Source organism: Squalius cephalus, assembly GCF_949319135.1.
Source record: "Squalius cephalus genome assembly, chromosome: 11".
In the NCBI taxonomy this organism is placed as follows: domain Eukaryota; kingdom Metazoa; phylum Chordata; class Actinopteri; order Cypriniformes; family Leuciscidae; genus Squalius; species Squalius cephalus.
Window position 1 is genome coordinate 20,104,315 of NC_137132.1, and position 27,116 is coordinate 20,131,430.

Here is a 27,116-nt window from a genome sequence, read left to right on the forward strand (position 1 = left end):
TATATATATATATATATATATATATATATATATATATATATATATTTGTATATTTTTCATGGAGCCCAATACATAAAAAATGTGATCTGTATGTTTGTCATGAGAAATAGACCGCTGGGCAAAATGTTTGAACTTTTGAAACAAATGTGCATATGAAGATATTTATTTTGTTTTTACTCAATATTATTTTTTACAAGGATAAAACCAAACAAACAGGTAAACAATCAAGTTCCGTACTGTACAGTACAAAGATGGATTACACTGATGCTTCAAAGACTTCTATTGGTTTTAAAATATTGTTTTGATGCAGGCTAACTGCAATACATTTGAGTATTATTGTGTATCATTATTTCTAAAAATACATTTCATTTGGGTGTTTACTTGCACAGATTTTGAATAAAGTTCTGAAATGCACAATCAGAATAAACTGTCGTTTGTCTTGCTAAGAGCTTTTTTTTCTTACTATATTGTCATAATTTATGTCTCTAGACCTGTGCTTGACCCCTGGCTGCACAAAAACAGTGATCTTACATGCAAAAAGTAAGTTAGGAGGAATTTGTTAAGAGTATGTTAGTTGTACATATAAAAACCTTGTCTTTGGCTCACTAAACTTTGCTGTGACCTAAATTTTATCTGCTGGGCCCTGAGTCATGACCTTAATTCCTGCCGGTTGCAGTGACATACATAGATGTGAGTGGAAGTGATAGGACAGAGATGACCTCGTGCATCACTGGGGCCAACATCAAGACAGATCAGTGGACTGTAAAAAGGTATTCTGGAAGAAAGGGACACTCTGCAACAAAGAGCAACCTGCCTCGGGCCTACAGGGTTGCTTTTTCTCAGGAAACGGAGGAGAGAAATCCTATTCCCTCACCTTCTGCTCTCTCACATCTAAATACTTAAGTTTTTAAAAGCTCAAAAATGACATGCGTATTTTGTTGACAGGTAGCAGAGCACGAGGGGTTTTAATGCTCAAAGCTGGGAGAAGCGCACACGCCTGTTTTTGAATATGAGCTTTCTTTTATGTTTTCCTCCAAAACTAGGTCATATAATGTAGGCCTATACCTTCTTTTATGTGTCAAAGTGAGGGGGTAGGAGGTGGCTGAAGTGAGAGCTGATGGGATTAACTTAAAGCAAAAAGAGGTTTGTGCTGTACATGAGTGAGAAAAAAAAATGCTTTTGGAGTTTCAGGTTATACTAACCGATTTGGTTTTGAATGTTAAAAAGCATAATAAATGGCATCATTTTGCCTGTAAAGGAAGGGATGATAAAGCTCTGAACAACTGGAAAGTGATGTCGGGAGGGTCAGTAAAGAAGCGGCGCCACTGATTAAGTGGAGGACACTCTTCACATTCCTGCTGAGTTTCTTTTACAGATCCTCTTCCTCGTAATTGGACAAGAGCTTGCGTGCATTTTTGATGGATCAAAGAAAGTTGCACAGTTGGCATGAATCTGCCGATGTGGAACAGTACATAAAAAGTATGCTGTGCTTGGCTGATGATAGCTAATGCCCCTTGTGCTTAAGCGGGTGATTCTAAATCATACCTGCAATTTATGGCTCTCTGAGCTTCTCGCATGGAATATGACTTCTTGGCTCATTTACAACCCATTCATGCCCCTTATTCCTGAAGTCTCCACTTAAACAGACCTTAAGCACAGGACTTTGCAGTATGCGTCTATGTGCCTCCATCTTTACTACGACTAAATTTAGCAGTGAAATTGATCTCATTTCCTCATATCTCCTCATGTGGCTTATTTTGTGATTCAGAACAAGGAAATGTGTGTGTGATCATGCATATTCCATGTTTGATCAAACAGAAAAGTCAAAGAGATTTCATGTGACCCAGTTATGCCTATGAAAATGACATGAACATATATCTCACATTAGATATGCCAGATTACTTTGAGGAGAGAGAGAGAGAGAGTGCAGAAATGAACTGCAGAGAATAACATCACATAAGATGTAAGTAACTTTTATCTGAGGGCTTTCAGCCTTTTTTAGACCAAGTGTAAAAAGACGCACACACATACACACACAATTTAATGCTTGTTTTGCACATTTAAACAGGGCTTTAAGGGGTCTCAGAGAGTGAGGACCAGCAAAAATGTCTTCACTTTACTCTATTTGTCCTCACTCTGGTGGTCTAAACCTCAAACTGGTCCTCACAAAAAATAGTTGCAAACACACACACACACACACACACACACACCTGATTGTGTAAACCATCTGAACATCCACAGTGAGTCAAACACAGCAGGATTTGATGCTCTCCCGGTATACGTTGTTCTTGTGGTAAAAGGGAAATAACAAACCTTGAATGGTTGCAATAGCTTGCTTTAACTAGATGGTCTGAGGAGTTCAAAAGGGCAGCAGAGGTTAAAAAAGACCTCAGAGATGGTATACGTGTGCATGTGACTAAGACAGAAAGTGGAACAGTGGGGTTTTGTTTGCTGAGGAAAAGGCAGACTGTGTGACACTGTACACATTCTCCTCCTCTGACTTCCACTTTATTTGATCTTCCAAAGATTACCCTTTCCTTCAACTTCTCATAACCTTTAGTCTGGCAGCGAACCCTTCCCAGCATAGATGTTTGTCAGGCTTGAACTGACAATAACCTCTTGCTTGCCTTGACTACAAAAAAAGGAACAGAAATTAAACAAATAAGTCTGAGACCAAGACCGAGGTCAAGTTTTGGAGCTTGACAACTATTCGTTTGTCAGAGAACAGAGGGGGGTGGAAATGGCGCACAGAGAACACTGGCTTTGATGTCTCGGTCTGCGGTACAGTGGTCATGCACTTACAAAGGGTCACGGAACAAAAAAACAGAGCTTTGATAAACAGTCAGGTTAACTTATCCAATCGGATGCCATACATGTGAATGTGTGCAAATAGCATAAATTCATAATCTGTATTTATGCATGTAGGCAAGTTGGTTTATATAGAACATTTCGTACACAATGGTGCTTAACATTAACAATAATTTAAGAACACAGAAATGAGTAAGAAAATAAATGTTTACATTACATTGATTTGTTTATAATCTTTATTAATCATTCATGAGCATAACATAGCCTATATTTAAAAAAAAATGAATGTTGAAATGAATTTATATTCAAAATATTTATTTAGAATTTTATTTGATTAATTTACTCATGCATAAGTTATAGAGTGTACCATTTTGTTTTATTGATTTTCTGAGGTCAAAACACTATGACTGTGACTCATCTCTATGACAGAGAATGTCTCGTCTTTGACAACAAAGGCCTTTCAGACTCGTCCCACAGATATTTGCTTACAAGGGGGTGAAACCAGACATACTTGGACGGACCACCCTTTAATCAAAGTACAGGCTGTTGTTTGGTAAAAGGCTCAGGACTCTGAGGGCAGAGTAAGGTCACAGCTGACTGATTCTGCTTAATGTCAAGCAGGACACTGTGGGAAGAGTTTTCCAGTTGCATGCACACACACGGGAGAGTAACAATGTCTGCATTCATCACAGCATGTCAGGCCTCTTCTTCACACTACTGTCTTTTAACTGTGCCAAGACATCAATACTATACCACCTCCATCCATAGTTAACTTCAAATACACACTTTAGAATATTACAGATGTTTCCAGGACATTATTTGACAAATCATCACAGGCTTTATACGGTTATAAGTTCAATCTTACCCTAAAAGTGAAATATTTCACAATTTGTCTGGAAGACACTTAAAGGGACCTCTACCCACAAGTCATTAAACATAGCTAGTAATAAATCGCCTGCAATGTATAATGGTAATAGCAGAAAGGTGTGCCATGAATTTATGGACGAGTTGCGCTCTCTAGTGGTTAGTAGTGATAGAACATGCGTTGATCATTCATATCTGCAGGATCTGTTTGTAGCAAGGACTTTACTCCTGAAGTTGGATGCATATTGCTAAAGTTTAGGCCGTCTTACTTTTTGCAATACACTAATCCGTTAGATTTTGGGTCATTTATATTCCCAACAGCACAAACTCGAAGACGTTCACAAAACTACAACTAGGCTACATTCCGTTTGATTCATTTGCACAATTTATGAAACACGTTACCACACTTCTCCGGACTCTGGCTTTTCAGCGTAAACCACAAACCCTTAGCATGTCTTCTGCTGTTCACGACAACGTGAAGGTAAGCGGTGACAACGCTGTTAGTCCGTGTTTATTGCAAATGACGCGACGCGACCAACGACATAATCCCATACATATGATACTTTTGCGTTTGAGTGGCCTAATAAGAGTCGACGATGTATTTTATGCTAAATTGTGCACTGTAAAAGAAACTTAAGATTTCAAACTGTTTTGATTTCATGTGAACATGTGAAAATAGTCACATGACCAGAGCTGTTTGATTCCAGTTTGCCCCTCTGAAGTCTGAGAAAGATGTCTGAATCATGTTCCTCATTAAGTAGGCTAACGTTACCGTATTTGAGGCATGTGCTATTTGTTTGTTGGATTTTTACAATTTCAAGATTTTAATGTGTAATTTTTTACTTAAAACTGTAGATTTCCAAATATTGTTGCATTAAATGAGGAATATTAAAAATAAATAGTTTTAAACTAGTAGTTTTGCAATAGCTAGAGGTAATCACTCAAAAAACTTAAGAAAATTAAAAATGGTCAAACATTATTGAGCAATATTTGACTCTGTAGTTTCCCCCTGGATTACAGAAATAAAACATTTGCATATATGTGTAGGGTAACATGGGGGAAGATGCCCCCATTACTTAACAATGTGGGTTTACTTTTAAGTTGTAATATATTTAGAAAAAGTTTAGTATGTGCAGGATGAAGATGCATCAGCCAATGTGTTATCATAGGAAAGAAATAGAAACATTTGCTAATTTAGTTGTTATAAAATGTAAAATATTTAAAGAGGGGTAGGATGGCCCCCCACTGGGGTAAATTACTTTTGATATATTTTCTACCAGAATTTTTTTTTGTAAAGCTCACTCTTTATTACTTCCAGAATTATTATGGCTCTCGGCTGGAGACTTCAGATGACTTGCAGACCAATGCTGCGTGTGTCATGCCCTCCAGACCCGTGGCCAAGAGTGCATGTGAAGCCCTGAAACAAGTCCACCCGGATGTTTGCAAGAGGTACAGAAGCAGCACTGAAACTGTGCCTTAAAACTTTAGTTTTGTCTGATTTGTAAAAGTAATGCACAGAAAATAAATCTGCAGGTATTTTGGCTGTGGCCTGGTGATTCCAGAGAAGCTGGAAGGATGTATGGTTCTTGATCTGGGCAGTGGATCGGGGAGAGACTGCTTCGTCCTCAGTAAACTGGTGGGGGAGAGCGGTCAAGTCATTGGACTGGATATGACGGACGAAATGGTACTTCAAAGTTCAGAAACAAAAGATCTGAATAATGTCAACCAATGTATAAATGGTATAATTGAAAAGTGTAAATCAATATGAAAGAAAGCACAACCATTAACCTTTGTATTTGCTCCATAATTAGATTGTTGCCTCGCAAAAATATATCCAGTACCATCAGGAGAAGTTTGGATACTCAAAACCAAACACTGTGTTTGTGAAAGGATACATGGAGAAGCTCAGTGATGCAGGGATACAGAACAACTCTTTGGATGTAGTTGTGTATGCACATCCTTAGGTCATTTATGATGTTTTCCATGATTTGTTTGTTGACCATTAATCTGCCTGTGCAAAAGTTGTAAAAAAGGCCAATTATTTTTTCTAGGTCAAATTGTGTAATATGTCTGTGCCCAGATAAGAGAACTGTGATAAGTGAAGCTTACAGAGTTCTAAAGGTGAGATATTTCCATCATATAGCTACTGATAATTTCCCCCTCATTCTTCTGTTTATGCAACAAAACCCTTTACGAAGTCTTGCTCTTAAAAATGCTGTGTTTCATACGTGAATGATCTCATAGGAGGGTGGCGAGTTGTACTACAGTGACATCTATGCAAGCAAAGTCGTTCCAGACTCTTTCAAAGAAGATCCAGTTCTGTGGGGTAAACTTGATTTCTTTTTGTTTTCTGACATTTTCTTATCTGTTACATTTTAGAACTTGCATTCCTTTTTTGGGGGCTGTTTAGAGTTAAGATTTATGAAGAAGGGGAAAAAAATGACAAAATTGTGTCAAAATCAGTTCTCTCTGGGTTCATTTCACGTGTTATTTTAGTATAATTCAGATTAGTATAATATCATTTTAATAATCATTAAATATCACAATAATAAAGGGCATAATATCATATCTAATTTTTATACGTCTATTTAGTTTTTATTAAATTATTTCAGTTTTAGTTTTAGTTATTTTAGTACATCAAATTAAACTTAATGAAAATGAGAAAAGTTGCTTCCTTAAATTAAGTACATTAAACTTGGATTTTTAAGTCATTTCAACTTAAATTACAGTTGAAATTGCTTAACTTATTTTGATGAGTTAAAGCAACGTAAAAATATATGTTGTCATAACTTATTGATCATATAATTTTTTACAGTATATACATACTATATATAACCCTGGTCCACATTGAAACACATTTAATTGAAATTGCATTCTTCACTAACTTATGAAATGTGTCTTATTCATGTGAAAGAGAATTTGATTTGGCCCAAAGAAGTGGATTTACATGAGTGCGTGTTATTACCAGGTGAGGGAATGGCTGGCGCCCTCTACTGGCGAGATCTCATCGCTCTGATGAAGGACATAGGCTTCAGCACTCCCCACATGGTTGCAGGCAGTCACATTGTGGTTCACAATCCTGAACTTCAAAAAAAGACTGGTAACCTATTTGTTTACTTTTTTTTTTATTCTTATTTATTTATTTTTTTTTACCAATTTGTTTGTGTATGTGCTTGCATTATCTGAACTGCATTTGTTTTCATGTGCCATTGAGCTTTTATGTAACTTGGATGCAGGCAGATGCTTTAAATTCTAACTAGTGATGCTTTTTTTTGACCTGTGACGTATCATAGGTGATGTTAAATACGCATCTGGAACTTACCGGATCTTTAAACTGCCTCAAAACTCCATCAAGAGCAAAGCTCTGGTCACATATAAAGGAACTGTGCCTGACTGTGCTGACTGTTTTGAGTTTGATGCTTCTCATTCTTTCAAGGTAAACTTCTACTTCTTCTTCTTCTTCTTCTTCTTTTTTTTTTTGTATGTTAGTATGACTTATTCAGTGGTCGGTTTTGCTAATTCGATTCCAGGCGAAAGTCCCAGTGGAGGTGGATGCCGAGATGGCCGCCGTCCTCAAAAACACACGTTTCTCTACAGACTTCAATATTACGATGTTAGACACTCCAGATCCAAACCAGAGCGGAACTCCTCAGGTAAATGTGCTGTCTTGTGCGCATAGCTTATTCAGTATCTTTTGGTAAATAAGGTTTACTTTACAAGTTATGATATATTTTTTTTTAATAGAAGCAATAAAAGGAATTACTTTTAATCATAGTTTTCGTTTTTCCAGTATTGCCACCTTAGCCCGTTCCTTCTCGCGGATAAACTGGGCTCCTCTGTCAAACAGTGCTCAAAGACAGGACGCTAAGGTAAATGTGGAGAGTCTGATGGGTCATGTGATGTCTGGATCACTTGAGAAAATGTGGTGGGAAGTGAGAGTACTGTATATGGTGTCTGTAGTGCTCAAATGATCATTCCATATGTTTTCTTTAAACTTCAGGAAGCTTTTTGTCCTGCTTATTGTAAAATGACTTTTAAAAATGGTAATCACAATAACAGCAGCCTCAACAACAAAACAATAATAATTATTAAAATATGAATTACATTAATATGTGAAAAGCATGAGCAAAGCTATCCACTTTTTATTCAAGAAAGAACAAAACCAAGATCTTTGTCAATGTATTTTATTTTTATTTTACTAGATTTGTACTTTTTACTTTTTTTTATTTATTTTTTTATTTAACTTTAAAACCATTGCAACAGTTCTCTTTTCTTCTTCTTCTTCTTCTTTTTGTGCTATAGTTGAAAAAATGTAAAGCAAATTGTACTGGCCACTATTTTTTTGGCCCTTAGAAGACTTCAAAAGTATTGGCACTTGTTTTCCATTCTGACTGAACTAAGGCAGTGCTGATATTGATATCGATACACAATTAAATTTTTTTTGCATTTATTGTTATTTTTACTTAAAAAAAAATGTGTTTGTCTACCAAGGAGACAACTGTCAATGAAGTGAATTCTTGAGATCACATACTATGTGGAGAAATAGATTCTTTCTCCACATATCACATGTTAATATCACTTATGTAGATACTATTTTTTTTTATTGTGCATCATTATAAGCTGTAATGTGTCAAAATATTCAAAAAGTGTGAAAATATGATTTTTTTCTGTGTATTTAGGTTGCATAAAATACTACCTTAGAAATTAGCCTTAACATACAATTGGTTTAGAGGTTGATAATTTCATTTAATTTCTTTTTTTAAATGTCGTTTCCACCAAAATTTTATTGATCAAAATACAAAAAAAAAAAAAAAGCAAATGACAGAATGAATTATTGTGATGGATAGATATTTGCTGTTGTTAGTAGATTAAAAGTTTATCTAAAAGTGTATTGAATATTTTTTAGTGTCAAAAAGAGCACTTAGTCAAAGAAACACCCATTACATTTATAAGCAACATCACATTGATGCTGATTCCGAGAAGGGATAGATGTTAACTTCACTTTTTGATTTCCCTTATTCCTAAAAATGACGTGATTTTTTTTAATAGCAGGATGTAGACTGATGTCACTTTCCCTGCAAGTCTCTTGAGAAAGGTTTCTTTGCCAGTAATAGGAATTTCATCATACTTTTTAACAACCATGCACATACTGCGTTTTACCTTATAACAGTGCAATTATGATGAGTAAGATTAGATTTAAGATCATGAGTAATCTCAGTATTCTTGTTCGTATGGTTTAATTGTGCTCATTTTATTGAATTGTAGTTTGTCAGTTTGTCACGTTTAATCAGCAAAAAGTCCTGATGCATAAATGTAATTGGACTGTAGGTGGCGCCAAAATCCTCAAAGTGTTCCCACACTAGCTCCTTATTCTGTGCTCGCTGTTATTGCATTTTTATGGTTCTGCAGTTTGCAGTGCAGAACCAATATGATTAGTCAATGATAAGGGCATAAAGCAGTCATAATTGAATGATTTGAAGAGGCAAATTACCTGCAGGACAATTCATCCCAAGCAATCAATGAGCATTTCTGAATCTCATTTATAGTAATTTACTTAGAGACTTGCTAATATTAGCCTGTAAGAAAAGAAAAAAAGTTAATAATGACAAAAAATTCCCCATGATAAGTCTTATCCAGGAGTGTGTTATTTGAAACATTGCACATGACAAATTGAGTGTGCACAGGTTTATTTCACCTGGATTCTAGGTGTTGATTAAGTCTCAGGCATATATCTCTAGAAAAAGCTTATATTGGACTATCCCACCAGAAATGAGTCGAATAAACTCCCTGACTTTTCCTCAACGCTCTGAGAAGGAGTGCTGTGACATTCCGAGTTGTGTGGAGGAAGCAGGTGTGGTTTAAATGTAAACACAGCACTGAGGAACGGCTCTCATTGTCCTGGTTTCACCTCTCCTAAAGTGCTGGGCTTCTACCGCGTGCCCAGAATGTATCCCATTACTCTCAGCCACTTAATGCTTGACGATATCCAGAGCTAAAAAGCCTCTACTGTCAAGAGACACTGTGAAGGGAAGAGTAAGCTTCAATGTATAAGACCACACACTGATTCCAGCATGATGCTCGTCTTCTGAGCTGGTTCATGTATTAGTTTTCAATGACGTAAGCTGGTGTATTGTACTAGAAGATTGATAAATAGGAACTGTGCCAGATATGTCTGCAAAAGTGAATTTCACATTAATTACCAATTTCCTTTAGATGAAAGATTTGTGGATACTAGTACAAATCGTAAGTTTGGGGTTAGTTTTAATGTTTTTGAAAGAAGTCTTTTATGCTCACCAAGGCTGCATTTATTAGATAAAAAAATAGAGTAAAAACATTATAATGTTACAGTTCAAAATATATATTTTCTCTTTTAAAGGTACACTGTCACTTTTTTTTGTTCAAAATGAACAAAATTTAAATAATGAGTCACAATCCTTCCTTCAAAATGTGTTTTTGTCTTACCCCGATTCACTATGGTAAGCCTATTATACGTATTTTGTATTTTAGACCGGTAGGCATGGTTTTCGCGAGAAATTGTGTACATACACGTCACTCGCCCGTGGGTATGTCATCATATGCGCAAAAGTTGCTCCAACTACTTTGACACATGTTTGGTGTGGGAGTGGCATAGGTTTAGTTGTCACAACGAGTGAGAAAGTTTGACATGGTTCACGACACTAAGGGAATGTTTACATGACAACGATGTAAAACAGACGACAGCGTTGTCAAAACTATCCCAGTTTGCACGGATCTGCAAAAATGACTAAAAAGGCTTTATTATGCATAAGGCCAGTAGTTGGTGATATCACTTTGTCAAAAAACACCCCGTGAACACGTAATACGTGCATGCACATGACGTCATCCTTTTCACATATTCACGTTTTTGTTGTAAACAACGTTTTGGTGTCATGTAAACACACCCTTAGTCTCCAGCCTACCTCTGGGGAATCACCCATTTAAAATAACGCCAAGCAGAGGAGAGTATGTGGCAAGAAGAGAACACAACAGAGCTCGTAATAAAACTAGAATCAACATTGGCTTTGATTTTGAAATGTTGTAAAAGCGATGTGGAGATGGCGTTTTTATTACTCAACAGGTGAGTAAGGTTGAATTTCATTGAACAGATAAATTGATATATGTAGCTCTCTAACAGAGTTCAGTGTAAAGCATTATCTATTGTAAAGGGTCATTTCATTATAGGTTGTTGTAGCCATTTGTGTAGGCTATATGTAGATATGCCGCTCCAGACATTTCGACGCTTCTGCCATCTTGGAACAGTTAACATCACTTACACTGACAAATCAATGAATTTTAATCATCGAGAATGTCACATCATTGTGCTGCCTATGGCTGTAAAAACCACAGAGCTATAAATTCCAGATGAAATGCGATAACCTTTCAGAGGTGAGAATGTGCTGGTTTGTCTTTTTATGTATAACTCAATATGCAGAATTATCACATTAATAATTAACTAAATGCAGTGAAAATCATCTGCTAATGTTTATTGCAGATATAGATATTCATACATGTGAATAAATAGGTTGCTGATGAACAGTAAACTTGCTCTCAAGTGGTCATAGACCAGAGTTGACCTTTCCAATATGGCGGACAGCTTACGTATTGGTATTGCCCATAGAAACAGACATTGAGGCATCTATGTATAAGTATATATATATGTATATGTGTGTGTATATACATATATGGTTGTAGCATTGTGCTGGAATTTATTTTCAAGGAAGTAACGTCTTTAGCTAGTCAGCTTGAGAACCTTTCCATTTAAACTGGTTATATCCCTTAAGCCTAGTAGTGAATGTTTTATAAGCACAACCAAAACAATGTACTTCCGCAAAATACATGCAGTTTTTTTTAATCGCTAGAGAGTTAAGTTACATCATTTATATATTATATTTTAAAATTATATTTATTCCAGTGATCATGTGATAGCAAAACTGTATTTTCAGCATCATTAGTCCTGTCTTCAGTGTCACATGATCCTTCAGAAATCATTTGAATATGCTAATTTGGCGCTTTAGAAACATTTCTTATTGCTATCAATGTTGAAAACCGTTGCGCTGCTTAATATTTTTGTGGAAACCGTGATACAACTATTTGAATTAAATTTTTCTTTTAAAACTTTTGTAACATTATAATGTCTTAACTGTCGCTTTAAAAAAAAAAATTAATGCTTTCTTCCTGAATAAAAGTATGAATTTTTTCAACAACAAAAAAAAGTCCAATCAAATGCTTGTTAGAATGAGAATGTCCACTCCTCCTTATACCACCTGCTTTGACTAACAATAGCAAGTAAAATAATTGTTGTGGTCCTCTATGGGCGCTACACTGACCAAGATACTCTAGATGCATAAAACACCTTCCCAATTCATAGCCGAGTGTACTTCTAACCACACATGTCTGAGGCAACACTTGAAGCTACAGGAGCTCAACTGAGTCTCAGTGAAGAGGAAAAATAGAACGGTGCTCTTGACCTGCCCTCAGCCCCGCTCCCACAGAGCCTGACCTGCAGGAGAGGCTGAGGGATATCTTACCCATGCTGCTTGACTAGCCAACCGAGATCAAAAGCGCTCACGGCTCCCCTCCCCTCCTGTCCCAGCAAGGAGCTGATAGAAGCGATTCATGACCAGGTCGTGACCCCTGTGTGCCAGGCACGGCTGAGGACAGACAAGCAGCTTTCCTAAGCAGGTTTCGCAGACTCAGACTGAAGCAACCACATCTTTATCAGAGCATTTCACATTTCCTGGCTATAAATCATGCTGTTTCCTTTTCCATTCACCTGCTTTTCCTTTTAGTTTTAAGGTAAATTGTGTGAAAAATGTCATCTCAGTTTTGAAGTCAACATGAAACTGCATTTGCAACCAATTTTACTTAAGGAATGAAACAGGATGTTCAGCACTTTACAATAGGTTCCATTTGTTAACGTTAGTTAATACATGAACTAACAATGAGCAATACATTAACATTAAATAAGATTTATAAATGCTTTAGAAGTATTTTCATTATTACTTCATGTTAACAAATGTATAACCTTATTGTAAAGTGTTACCTAAACATGAAACAAATGTAGAAGATCTTCTTATATTTTAATTTTAATTTCATGCTCTTTTTAAAGGCACAATATGTATGTTTTTTTGCATTAAAATATCCTAAACCCACTAGCACAGTGTTATATATTTTGTTCAATTATGTACTTGCATAATCCCAAATGTTTCCAACATTGTTTAAATCCAGAGAAATTAGTCAACGTCAATGGCGTCATGTCCGCATTTATCCTAGTTTTCCGCTTTTACTGCCATGAAACCATGGCAACACATTGAGTCTAATTAAAAATTCGGAAGTAGTTGTTGTTTCTAGCAAGGCATTTTGTTGTTTTCAGACAGTCTTCATGGACCACAATTTTTCGTTAACGTTTTCAGTAGGTTCTGTCGCCAGAGATGACACCAAGAAACGTAAAAGGTACAGGTGAATCAAATGACCCGAGAAGAGTTTTGGACAAAAGGATAAATTAAATGAGGATCAATATCGGTGTCATGTCCTAACATTGTTTAACAAGTCTGGTAAAAAAGTCTATGGCAGTGTAATTAAATACACTATGTGTTATACATACAGTAAATAGTAAGTCAGCCTTTTTGCAAATGCTGTGGGTACGTTCAATGTAATTTTAGTGTGATTGTTTTAAACTGTGCTGTGTTACCCCACCATTTAATTCGACAAATAAAGTGACATGTTCGAGTAGTAATTTAGCATTAAACATGATGTTACTTGCGGCTAATTGAATGAAATAAACTCGTGATCAAACGTAACAGTTATAAAACTTCATGTCATTACCTCACCCATGAACATGATTTGTGAGTCCCGTCGGATTGATTTTCGTCGGCAATGGAGGTGAAGACGACACCTCCCATCATTCCACGCTCCTTCACAGCATCAGCAAGCCACGCCTTTGTTATCGTTTTGAATATGCGACCTCTACCTGCAAAAAACCCCATCAGATTACTTTTTTGCAGAATACAAGGAGAGGAAGAAGAGAAGAAGCAGAAGAAGAAGCCCAGAGACTTCTGAAACTAAACATTTTATGCTGTACCTAACAGGAAGGGACTAGGGAAAGCACCTACTGTATTGAAGTTCTTCGAACGCCTCTTGCAACCATTTAATGATGCACTCAAGACAAAATGTAGGCTACCCTTGCAGGTCTTATTAGGTCACCATGGTCCTTGTAGGCACACAGAATAACTTGATAGGCAATTATGGTTTTAAGACCCTTTAAGATAATATTGCAGATCTTGCATTATCTCATGTCTGCAGAGATGGAAACGGACATATTTTGATACCAAGGAGCATCACGTAATCAATTCTGATGGAAAACACACCCGGTCAACAGGACAAACCCCAGAAGAGACATAAAAGAACTTACATTTTAAAATAATGAAACATATCAGAATATATAGAAATCAGCATGTCAACGAATAATCATGCAACATACAGTAAGGAATATAACGATTAATGATGATTAAATGAACACACAGATATCAGTGATTAAAAGATAAATAAGATTCATACAATTTAAAAAATAAATAAAGTCATTATTTAATAGAATAAAATTGAATTAATTCTAATTCGAATAATTTCGAATACACCATAAATGCTTTGATGCATTGTTTAGCTTTGGTCCTTTCGACTCCTTTGATAAGCAAATATTTTTGTTCCTCACTATCTGCCTTTTGTGACATTGTTCACTTCACAGGGGCCTCTTTTTTCGTATAGTCTGCGAGTATACGTATTGATTCTCGTTATACTTCCCAGCATGGGGCAGCTTAGTCCTTGTTCAATGTCGCTTTCTGTTTTAATTAAAAGGTTATTAATACGGTATCAGGCGAGGAGATTAGCCCCGCGGTTATTGAAGGAGAGCTTTGTGGAATCACAATGTCCATTCTCTTGGGCCCTGTCAAATTTATCAGGTTCAAGGGCAACAATAGGCACTAGAATATCAGCTAACAGATCCATGGAAGCTTTTGTCTTGGCCGGCAAGAGATCTAAATTGCCCTGTGTTGTTAAGCTAAAAGCTTATTCAGAGGAATGCTAAAACCCTCGCCTTTGATCTATCAAGCAAAAAAAACGGATGAAGGAGAAACAGAGGAGAAACAACAATAGTGTTTGGTTTGAAGGATTTCATTATTCCCATTTGATTGCTTGCAATTTGGTCACTGGCTCGATAGTATATCTGGATTTGTTGCGCTACATATTCCATTTCATATCAATGCAAGTGTCGGTTAATAAGGGAAATCCCACATTTGTAAGACAAGCTGGAGAGTGGAAAAACAGGGGTTTTCCTGTTCCCATTGTGAGTTTTTTGATGGTCAAGGACCTTGCAGAAAGAATGTCTTGGTTAAACAGGACTGCTTCCAAATACAACCATAACAGTCCTTAAATCACCATGTAACCTTTTATTGTTCCACTGTCTAGACATTTTGTGATTACAAGATAATTTAATATCCGATTTACGCAGGCTCTATATACTAGTACTGATGTAGTCTTATTTTTCCTCTAAAGATAAAGAAATGGGTGACAACCTGGGAATGATAAACCCAATATAATTTTAATTTTTTTAAGGCAGTAGATTTTTGTTAGGAGTGTCAAGGAAAACTTGCCCTCTGTCATAGGCCTATTGCTCATTATTACAGGGGTCATACCGAGGTGGTGGAGCTTTATCGCAAAACTGTGCCTCTCAATTAACCCACAATTCATTCTCTTCCACAGGCTGTTTACTGTCACAAAAACTTCCACTCAAATTTATTGCCTTTGCAATATCATAGGTCTGCTAGCCAATGAGATGTCTTTGTTGGGATGCTCATAAATTCGTTGTGCCCTAACTACCTTTGTTTAGTTTTATAGTTTTGTGTGCTAGTATAATGTGACCATTTAAAGAACACGACAGTTTTATTACAGATTCTCAATAGGCTGTAATGCTTTCAAATGTCAGAAGACAATAGCAGAGCTCACTGCAGCCTGCAGTTTATTTTTTCATTTATATGCATTTTTATATTGATTATTTAGAGTTTGATTAACAGTTTTCATTTGAAATTGGGACAACTAAAATGCTTGTGATTTATTTTGCAGTAAGCTCGCTGCAAATAGTACTATGTGTACTGCACCTGATGAAATATTACTGCACTGCCATAGAGCGTATGCAAATGAAAGACCAGCGGGAAAACGGACGGGTCAGCTGATTGCAAACTGGTGTACAGACAGAATGGATCTTGTGAGTCAGTGTGGTATTAATATTATCACTGTAAAAATTCTGTATTTCATGATATTCACTTTCCATGAGCACCTGGTGGGTGGGGACCAAATTCATCACAGCTAGTGTAGTTCATCTAGAGTTACATGCAAGCGTTACTGTCATTGTGAGGGTAGAGCACTCCAAGATTTATATTTCAGCACATCCTTACATAAACATCTCAAGACTGCGTATACACACAGGCTAAGAAAATCACAATTCCCTGTGGATTCTGTTATGGAATTGAGGACAGCAGAAGATAATAAATTGTTTAATACAATCAATGTTTGTTTAATTCTTCACTTGACACTTTCCTAAGCCCCGCCTTAAAAAGATTACTGGCCAATAGCCTACTTCCTTAGCAAATTTTGCTATCATTCATTTGGGTGTTTGCAAACAGCAATTATGTATTTTGTGGGCGGAGCCTACCTGGTGGCAGAAAACGATAGGCTTATCTCACAATTCTGAGAAGAAAAATAATAAGAAAAATCTTTTTTCCTCAGAATTGTGAGTAAATGACATACAATTCTGACTTTTTTTCTCAGAATTGTAATTTAAACTCACAATTGCGAGTTATAAAGTCCTAATTGGGAGATATAAACTCGTAATTGCTAGAAAAAAGTCAAAATGTTACAAAAATGTTATAGGTTTGAATGGTATCTCAAATGTTATGTTTAAATATTATTTCATGGCTACATTATGCCCTCAATTAACTGCATATGTAAATTTATACTACAGGGCAGTTGAATGCTTGAATCTGATTGGTTGATGAACGTTCTAAGGTGTGCAATTATTTTTTGTAGCACGGCTAAAGTAGTTCCAGCCAGGCGCTGCAGGCAGGTCTTGACCGCATTACAGTTCCATATCACTTCGCTAAATGATTTCAGTTATTTCAAAGGTCCTTACAGACTACAACAGTAAAAGAACCAAAACCCACAATGACACTGGCCTAGCAAATAAATATAGTAAACAAAACACCTCACTCGTACGAATTAGTCCGATTTTTGCTAAATCGTACATATTTTACGAATTGCCCAATTCGTATGAATTCATACGGATGACCTACCCCTGACCCCGCCCCTAAACCTACCCATCACGTGGGTTTAGAGGAATCGTACAAATTCGTACGAGTGAGGTCGTACGAATTTGTACGAATTAGCCACCTTTTTATCACTCGTATGAATTCGTACGAATTGGTCGTGAGATAGCGTTGGTCAGCCCTGCTCTGACGATTTTATCAGTAAAATAGTTTATCAACTTAGCAAAGTTATAATGATGCTACAAATGTAAAAATATATTAAGCGGTTTAAATGTTGACTATACCAAGATGTGATTGTATATAGTTTATACTCTTTATTATGTACATAAATGGGCCAAAGTGAATAAATTTAGACAGGTTGTGAACCCGGTTTTGTTATTAGGCAGTTGAATATAACTTTTGAAAAAGTCCAGAACAAACGTTACCGCCGCTCACGGAAACTGTCACAGTTGCTAGGCGACAAGAGGAGTCCTCCGTAGGCTGGACCGTCCCATTTGCGCTCAGTCCAACCTTCGCGGCCTTCGAAGTCTGAGTCCTTCGAAGAATGCAGCCTTTGAATTGGGACACAGCCAAAGTTTTACTCTTTTAAGTCTAATTCTACAGACTTCTGATGTGTTTGGGTAAAATTTGAAATGAACTTTTACAGTAATTATCCAAAAATAGTGAGTGAGACATCCGTTCACTTACATTAACGTTACTGTAATCGCGTTCAAATGAGGTTTATCTCTTTGCAGTTTTCCAGTGTTTGCATTGATTTTTATTCAGTTTCTGCCAGTTCTTAATCGTGTTATTAATATTATGTAATCTAGCATTTGCTTTGAAGAAAGACAGCATATAAAAGATCCAGTTCTTTTCCTATGGGACCTTCTGCAGAGCTTGTCTGAGAGGGGGGTGGAGTTTAACAAAGGGTCATTTGGTGCACAGCTGAACAAATCCAGCTGCTAGTAAGGTGTTTATTTATTATTTAGTTTAGTCTATTAACTTTGACTTGTTCATTTATAATATTTTGTAAAAAATCGTATAAAAAGTGTCAGACATGAGGTCAGGCGGTTCTGTGTCATAATGAAAAGCACTTTTTTTCATAAGGGCCTCATGGGTGGAGCAAACACTTACTCCACTTGTCATGTGCTGTGTTGGCTTGAGTCCAAATGGACGTCTAATAGACCCTATTCTAGAACCTCAGCACTGAGGTCTAGATCCCCAGGGTCCGATTAGTTTCAAGAATAATTCTTGAAAAGGGCACAGTGAAGACAAGGTTGATTCTAAAATAGGTTCTAAGCAGTGAGTGTGTGGTCTCGAACAGACATGAGCAGTTGATAGTGCTCTAAAAGCCACTCAACTTCTGCATATCTTGAGCTTTGACAATAAGTGAAAGTATTAGTTCAAGCGGCATTGCTAGAAATAGTATTCCTTTTGTGAGAGACTGGCTCAGAGGGATATTTATGTCTTGTGATTGCCTTAAGACAGTGTGAGGAAGGCAAAGGCCAACGGAAACGTATCCTGATCATATGAGCATGAAGTTTGTGTTTATGGTGAAACACTGATGTTCTGTTCACTGAGCGAGCGTGAAACCAGATGGAAAAGTCTGCCTGGGTTCACAACCTACCTCGAGGCACGGTAACTTATTTTCACTGCTACAGTTGGACATGGAAAATGATCCTTGTCTCGTTTGACATCCAAAACATACACTTGGATAAAAGTGAACAGAGTAGAGGCATGTGATAGAAGTGAAATTCTGACTTTTTTTTGGTAAGTTCACAAAGGTAAAAAAATAAATAATGCATTATAAATGCATTACATTATTGCTTAAAGGGAAAGTTCACTCAAAAATGAAAATTCTTTCATCATTTACTCACCCTCAAGTTATTCCAAACCTGTATAAATTGATTTCTTCTCCTGAACACAAAAGATGATATTTTGAAGAATATGGGTAACAAAACAGTTGTTGAGCCCCCTTGACTTCCTATTGAGTTCCAAGCCAAATGGGGTCCATCAACTGTTTGGTTATCCATATTCTTCAAAATATCATCTTTTGTGTTCAGCAGAAGAAAGAAATGCATACAGGTTTGGAACAACTTGAGGGTGAGTAAATTATGACATCATTTAAATTTTTGGGCAAACCATCCCTTTAAATTTGTTCAGTGCAAAAATTGCTTCTCATTGGCAACAGTGGCTTGATAAAATGACAAATTCAGTCAGTTCATTTAGATATGTGGGATTAATGGGGAGAAATAAATTCTAATTTTCTACAAGAAACACAATTTTTCCATTTTAAATATGTATGAAACACTATACTGTCATAATGCAGTGCGTTTTTGTCTTTAAATAAAATTCAGTTGAAAACCGTAAAAAAGTTTAGGTAAGATATGTTTCAGTAAGATTTTTTTTTTTTTTAATAGTAACGGTATACATTGATAAAAAGGATTTCTATAAGAAAAAAATCTTTTTTTTTTTGTACAGAAAAGTTCATCAAAATATCCTGAAAAAAACATAGCAGTTTCCACAGCAATATTAATCATTACAACTGTTTTCAACAATAAGATATGTAATATTTTACATTAATAATAATAAGAAATGTTTCTTGAGCACCAAATCAGCATATTAGAATGATTTCTGAAGGATCATGTGACACTGAAGACTCAAGTAATGCCTTTGGCTTCACAGGAATAAATTACAGTTTAAAATATATAAAAATAGAAAACAGTATCACAATATTACTGTTTTCACTGTATTTTTTGATCAAATAAATGCAGTCTTGGTGGGCATCAGAAACTTCTTTCAAAAAATCTTACCAACCCCAAACTTCTGAATGCAGTGTATACCATAGGGCAATACCACAATGAAATAGTGAAATGAATACAGTTATTATTACAGACAAGTATGTTTTCATTTCAATTAGGTATGCACCTCCCACCTGTATCCTTCTACTTTTAATCAACAGTACTTCCTCCCCAACCCTGACTAATTTTAAAAAAGTGTAAAAGAGATAATAGGGCTCTAATTTGGTTTAAATGCACATCCGTGCACACGTGCTAGTGTTAAGCTGGAGGTCACAGAGGAGTGACTGACTTGAGCTTGTCTGACTGGGCCTCTTGAAGCATGGCCTTTGCATTCCAGTGCTCAGACAAGGGCCAGCAGCTCATATGAGAGAGAGAGAGAGCAAGAGGGAGGAAGTTTCTGCAGGGAAGGGATTATGCACAGTTTCCTCCCCCTCCCATTCGCTCTCTCCTAGTCCTCCACAAACTATGTCGGAAAAGCTCTAGAAACTTAAACCTGCTCCTCAGGTACACGACCCCGCTGACAGGATTATGCTCTCTCCGCGTCTGCTGTATCTTCTGCGCTTCACTTTCTAGCCTTTTTTTTTTTTTTTTTTTTTTTTTTTTTGAGTCATGTGGTGAAGGAAGGGCCAATCTCATTGGAGAACGGATCGGAGAAATTTACAGCTGCACAATGCTGAAGCCGGTTTTCTGCCTGACAGGCACTTAAAGCGATTCCACTCATGGATGAGGTAGGGGGTGCCGGGCGGGGAGGGGGGTAATAGATCGTTCGCAGGAAGGGGGAAGGTCGTTTCACTTCTTTAGCACCAAGTTTCTGCGTGGTCTAGACAGCAGTTATTTCAAAACCTTAAATGGAATAGACTGTGTTAAAGGTGGATGCTTCACTCCCTTTATGATATACAGGCTAAAGGCATGGTAAGTGTGTTCTGCCTTCTTTGTCTACACAATTTTGTTCAGAGAGTAAAGTGTATTTGCGCCGTTAGACTTTAGCAATCTTTTATTTATTTATTTTTTTGTGATCTTGTATTGACTCTTCAAACAAGCTCTGTGCCTTATCAGCTGAAACTGAGAATTGAGGCAAAAAGCCAGCTTTGTGCCTGAATTCCAGACAAGTTCATGGCCTGGTCTGGATTTTCAGTCTTTTACTTGAACACATATGAAAACAAGAGGCTGAATTTATTTTCAGCAGTTCCTGGTTCCATATTGTCTTTTTATTTAAAAATTGTATTTTCCTATTTGGATGTATAAAATTGTATCAAAGACTATATATATATATATATATATATATATGTGTGTGTGTATCACACATATATACACGTATCACACACACACACATATATATATATATAAAATGTTAATATTAAATAAAAGCTAAGTATGTTATCTCTCTTTTTATAAACGTTTTAAGTGAAGTATGCTTTTAGCTGCATAAGTGTCTAGTCCAGTTTCTCTTTTGTGACAGCAAACACTAACCAGAAGGCTCTGTCACTTTCAAGGACTTTCTGGGAATAGCTTTCAGTATTTACCTGTGTGCTGTTCATCGCTGCATGAAGTCCTGTATGCTGTTTATTTGTGCAGTCTGTAGTCATCCAGTTTACTGCTGACTGCTGAAAATAAATAAAAAAATGTATATGAATTGGGGTTATATAAAACTCATAGCCTATGTATTTGTTGTGCTGTAATAATCCATCCAGTGCTTCTGTCGAACCAGTTTTAAGTTATTAACCATTAAACAGATAAAGTTACATTACGCCAATGATGAATGATATTCATGTGGCTGTGGAAACGCTGTTTTTCTATTCAGGTTTTTGGTGAGTTCAGTTGTAGACTAAAAACAACCCTGCTGGGAATGCTGTTTGAAGACCTACATTCATCGAGTTGGCAAGAAGGCCCAATTAGCAAAGTTAAGGTTCTTGGTCTGAGGTGCCACGCATGGGAGTATTAGGTCAAGTGTAGATCAAGAAAATTGTAATTGGAGTTCACAGAGGATTAAGACAGGTTAGATCCATCTTGTTCAAATTCCTCGGGTGAATGTGGAATTTCTTTCGTACTCGCACGTTATGCTGAATGTGTTTGTAACTATGCTCCCAGAACCTTTTGCGAGTCATTTAAAGAGTTATAAAGTTATAATATTTATATACTTTTGAGTAATAAAGTATTCAGGGATTTTTACTTTTAATAGACAAAGAGAGAGGAGAGAGAGCATTGTTCGAGGGCCTTTAGAGACCTTTGCTGCACTGTAAAAAGTGATCAGTTGACTTTACTTAAAAAACTGAGGAAACCCATTGCCTTCAAATTAAGTAAATAAACTCAATGCGTAATTGAAAAAAATAAGATAGGCCAAAAGGTTTCCTCCTTTTTTTTTTTTAAGTTAAGTCAACTGATCACTTTTTACTGTGAGCCACCAAAACTCTTGTGATATTTTCACTTCATATAGGAGGATTTTGTCAAAGCCATGATGCAAAACATGGAAATTCAAACTCAATATATTTGTTATTTTGCATTATATGACACAAGTATAATTTACATTATGTAATTATATCAATATTTTTGAGCTCATAAACCAACCCTTACCACCAAACAGCATTCATAACAAATTACATTTAGCCACATGTTTAATAATTACGTAATTTAATAAATTTCTTTTTTTTTTTTTTTTAAATAAGTCAATGAACGTCCACATTATGCACTATATTCTAATTCTTCTAAAGCTGTATGATGTTCTAAAGCTAATATCATTCTCTCCCAATTGGCTTTCAAATCTCATTCAAAAAGATGCATTCAAACTTGGCGGGTTGCAGTTGGTTAAAAGGCAGTTGGTCTTTTACAACACTGATGTCAAACCTGACTCAAGGAGGTAACATATTGTGACATTTTGTATTCATTTGTGGTGCTTTTGTACTTTTTTTTTAATGTGTCAGTAACAAATCAGTCAGCTTTAATGTCTTTGGCTGTACTAGTAAATGCACTTTTTTAGTATTATAATTGTAAATTATTGTTAATTATAATCTACTATTGTAGATTAGTTTTCAAAATGAGGAAATCCTGATACCTGCTGGGAAGAGGCTTTCCTTGGAAATTTAGAAATCAGTTTTAAATGATCATATCATTTAATATCTATCAATAGAAAAGATTGTTTAAAAGATTGTATAAAAATTCACTCGAAATGACCGTGAGAATGTTTAAACATCAGAGCCAGTTCAAAAATAATTCCTGCCATGTTTTTTTTTTTTTTTTTTGCTGGCTGGCTGATATCTCAGTCAAATTGAAACATGACTTTTAACTTGGAATTGTCCAAACATGCTTCTGCTTATGTTATCGTCTCCTTTACAAGTAAGCTGTACAAACACCTGTGATGAGTACAAAGGAAGTATAAAATTTCCCCAAAAAAAATTCTTTTTTTTTTTCTTTCAAAATCACAGGACACTTGTTTGGGGAAATGACAAGACAAAAGAAGGAGTATGTGAGTAGAATGGCTCCCTGATATCCACAGGAAATGTCTTCTGCTGTGTTGCAGAGAGAGCAAGAGAGTTATTTGGGTTCAGTAAACAGCAAGTAATGTCAGACTTGTCACTAGAGTCAGTTTTTGCCATCAAGAAAAAATTGTTTTCTTAAAATAAAAAAATAAAAAATTATCATATGAAACCATTTATTTCTGCAATAAAAAAGGAAAAAAATTAGTGTAAACTTCTGACATCTATCTATCTATCTATCTATCTATCTATCTATCTATCTATCTATCTTGAAATGCATTATAAAACAGTACGTTTCTTTAAGTGACAAAACAAGAAATAAAAGGAGTATACCAATGTGTGCCATTCCATATAATGCACACTCTTAAAAATAAAGGTACTTTATAGTAGAAAAGGTTTGTTTAGATGATGAAAATGTTCTTTGCGATAAGAAAAAAACATTGTTCTTTTACGAACTGATCCCTGAAAGCTTCTTTGGGAAGCCAAAAATGGTTCCTCTATGGCATCACTGTGAAAACCCCCCTTTGGAACACGTTGTTTTTAAGAGTGTATATAAAAGTAATACATTATCTGGTCTAGTTAATCTGTTTGATAGCCAAGAATTAAGACTTGGATTTTTTTTTATTAATCTTAGTTTTTCCTGGGCTATTTCCAGAAATAGAAATACTTTATGGTATCAGTGTTTGTCATTTTTATTATATTTGGGTGGGAGGCTCATGTGATATTATCATGTGGGCACACAGCCTCTTTTGTATTCAGAAGTGGCGCCTAAGGGTTAAAAGTCTCTGATTTGAATACGTAATGCCAACTATAGTACTCTCCCAAGCTACATACTTCCAGAAGTGCTTGGAGAAAAAAAAAATGGTAGTGAAAAAAGCTAGGGTTTCAGTGAAATAAGCCTCCTCCAGGCAGGGGCTCATTCTCCACTGTAATCCTTGAATAGATCTTCTAAATGACAAAGCCCTGATGTCATGCTCTCCTTCTGTGCGTGTCAAGCTGGCAGACATACCCTCGATTCACAGCAAGATCGGTCCGCAAGTCCAAAAACACTGAAGGGTGAGGACATCCATGTCCACAAAGAGATGACTTAATCACGCGAAGAGCGCTGTATGAATAACAGATGTAAAGAACCACAAAAGAGGATTGAGCAGAAGAGCCATTCAGATACATGTTAGAGATGATAACACAAGTTAAGATGGAGATTATGAGATCTGACATCCTGTGAAATGGAAATTATACACAAAGAATTTTTTTTTTTTTAATTTTTTTTTTTACATTTTTAACAACTTAACATGCATATGAATACTTTTAAACAATTTTTACTAATTTTTATTAATTGCTAGTAAATTTCTCAAATAATTACAAAGAAATGGCAAGTAACACATTGAAATAAACATACAATTTTTAAGTAGAAAGATTGAAATGGTATTTTCTTGTAAAACATACTCCAATAATCAGTTTTATAACTGTGTTTATAACTGTAATTTTTACTGTGAATATATTTAACATCTATTAATTAAGATCAGTTGTGCTGGCACTTGGCAAAATTTGATGTAATCTCTGACTAAAAGAAAAATGGAAAGCATTTTGTAATTAAAATTATTTTTATAATTCATCTTAATTATATTGATTATTAATTTATATGAAATAATAATTATATTTTAAATAATTATTGTAAAATATTATTGATTTTAATTAGTTTTATTGTAATTTTTATTTGTATTATTGTTAAATATATAACCTTAGTTGGATATATAACCATATTACGATGGAAAACATTTTCCGTATATAAACAATACTTTTTCCCCAAGTTAACGTAAATGATGTGCTTGATGATATTATTTCTGTTACACTCCACATTTAATGAAACATCAGCTGTGCTGAATAAAAACCAGCCGGAGCAGGTTGATTTGGTGAGCTCCTCTATCTTGTCCAATCACCTGTCCATATCGTACCCTCACCCTTCCTCACCCTCTAATTATTGGACAGCAAACCTCCATGACATCACAGAGGGAAGTCGCACACATGGCTGCTGTCGAGTTTGATTGCCGAGGCTGATCTGTCTGTGGAGGATGGGGGGAATTAGGGATGTCTGTTAGAATAGATGGGGCATCACAGGGCATGGGAAAGTGTGGCGGGGTCACAGGACACGTGTGTTGAACCCAAAGAAAAGTCAATCAACTGGCCAGCCCTTCAAGATGCATCCTGCTCCCTGTCCAGAAGGCCCAAACTGCGATTGGCTTGAGAACAGCTTGTTTTCCCAAACTAAAAATGGGGATCTGTTTTTTTTCCCAAGCTCCATTTTGTGTTATTGCTGGCTAAAATTTTTAAACGAAGAGTCTTGCCTTAAATGTATATGTGAGAAGCTTCGGTGGGATATCGCATTAACCGTGGAATTTTATATGGTTATTTCTCAAATTTATTATTTAGACATGTTATTTTCATCGAGCCATTTATCCAAATATACAGTTTCCGCTGGTGTTTTGTGACGGAGCAGTTCACAGGTGGTTGTGCTTAAGTAAACATTGTCAGTAATGATGACATATGCTCGCGATGGCTTTAACCGAAGCGTTTCTACATCGAAGGAACAGAAGGGATGAGGCCGTTTTTAAACCAAGGTTGCTTTGCTTGACTTCCCCTGCTGAAGTGATCTCCCCCTCACAGGACTGCTATTTTATTAACAATTCATATGGAAATGAGGGGCAAGGAAGGACCAGATTCTCACATAAACTTGATGTGGCCATGAATGTGTCTCTGTGTTTGCCATGACCCTGCTGTGGCATAAGACACTGCCTGCTAGGGCCTGAGGGGCAGACACAAAGAAAGAAATGAAAAGCAAGCACATTCCTGCACGGCACACAAAGGCAGCAGGAGAAAGGGAGAGAGAGAGAGGGAGAAAAGACAGAATGAACCCCATCTCTCTCCCTCTCGCTTTTTTTTTCTCTCCCAGTGTGATACCAGCCTTTTCTCCGAGTCACCATTCCTTCGGGTCATTCGTCCTCTGCTCAAACTCCCTCCAAACCTTTTTTCTGTGATCAACAATCATACATTAGGATTCAAATCCTAAATCAGAGCATTCACGTAAAAAAAAGTTTTTTTCATTTAAATCTGTAATTAAACAGAATTATGATGTGAAATCATACATAGCTATTTAAAGTTTATAAGTCACTAATCAAATAGGCATATGTGAACTCTTTGGAACATTCATCATATCAGGTTTTGAATCACAAACTTGCCATCAATTAATTTAAAGCAAATATTAAATTCATGTTCATTTTCACTCAAACCCTATACTGATATACATATCTTAATGTTCTCACTTATTCAATTGTATTAAATTCAATTATACAAAATAGAAGCTTTGAGAAGATTTTTGAGAAATATTTATTTTCTTAATAAAAATGAAATGCTTTTTAAAAAAATGTTTTATGTTAGAATCAATCTAGAATATTATTTGTGCATTCCTACTTCATATATTTAGTATTTTTATTAATGATCTATATTCACACACACACACGCACACACACGCACACACACACACACACACACACACATATATATTAGCCCTGTCAAATTGATTAATCGCATGTAACATAAATTTTTTGTTTATAATATGTATATATATTATTATAGAGTGTGTGTGTATATATATATATATATATATATATATATACACACACACACACATATATGTGTATATATTTACATATTTATATTTTTATATTTTACATATTTTGTATCACACTGACAACTGTCAGTGTATCACAACCACAACTGTGGTTGTTTCATTAAACATCTGTTTAGTGAAGTGTGCTTATGTTTGAATGCAGGGATTGATGCTAAAGCTCCATTAACCTGTTTAA

At 35.9% G+C, this 27,116-nt stretch overlaps 2 protein-coding genes across 2 annotated transcripts in view; one reads left to right on the forward strand and one right to left on the reverse strand.

Moving 5' to 3' along the window:
* The window catches only part of samsn1a (SAM domain, SH3 domain and nuclear localisation signals 1a), a 123,321-nt gene that overhangs the window by 88,072 nt on the left and 8,133 nt on the right, over positions 1-27,116 (reverse strand). The window contains exons 2-3 of the mRNA XM_079887126.1: positions 21,307-21,387; positions 13,516-13,660 (exon numbers count right to left, since the gene is read on the reverse strand). Coding sequence (XP_079743252.1) covers positions 13,516-13,530 — 15 coding nt within the window. The 5' untranslated portion in view covers positions 13,531-13,660; positions 21,307-21,387. The remainder of the gene's footprint in view (positions 1-13,515; positions 13,661-21,306; positions 21,388-27,116) is intronic.
* LOC307166986 (arsenite methyltransferase) overlaps positions 4,018-27,116 on the forward strand; it is a 49,162-nt gene continuing 26,063 nt past the window's right edge. Inside the window, exons 1-10 of the mRNA XM_079885837.1 lie at positions 4,018-4,153; positions 4,991-5,121; positions 5,206-5,356; positions 5,484-5,620; positions 5,724-5,793; positions 5,917-5,998; positions 6,641-6,772; positions 6,966-7,108; positions 7,203-7,325; positions 7,463-7,541. Coding sequence (XP_079741963.1) covers positions 4,061-4,153; positions 4,991-5,121; positions 5,206-5,356; positions 5,484-5,620; positions 5,724-5,793; positions 5,917-5,998; positions 6,641-6,772; positions 6,966-7,108; positions 7,203-7,325; positions 7,463-7,540 — 1,140 coding nt within the window. The 5' untranslated portion in view covers positions 4,018-4,060 and the 3' untranslated portion in view covers position 7,541. The remainder of the gene's footprint in view (positions 4,154-4,990; positions 5,122-5,205; positions 5,357-5,483; positions 5,621-5,723; positions 5,794-5,916; positions 5,999-6,640; positions 6,773-6,965; positions 7,109-7,202; positions 7,326-7,462; positions 7,542-27,116) is intronic.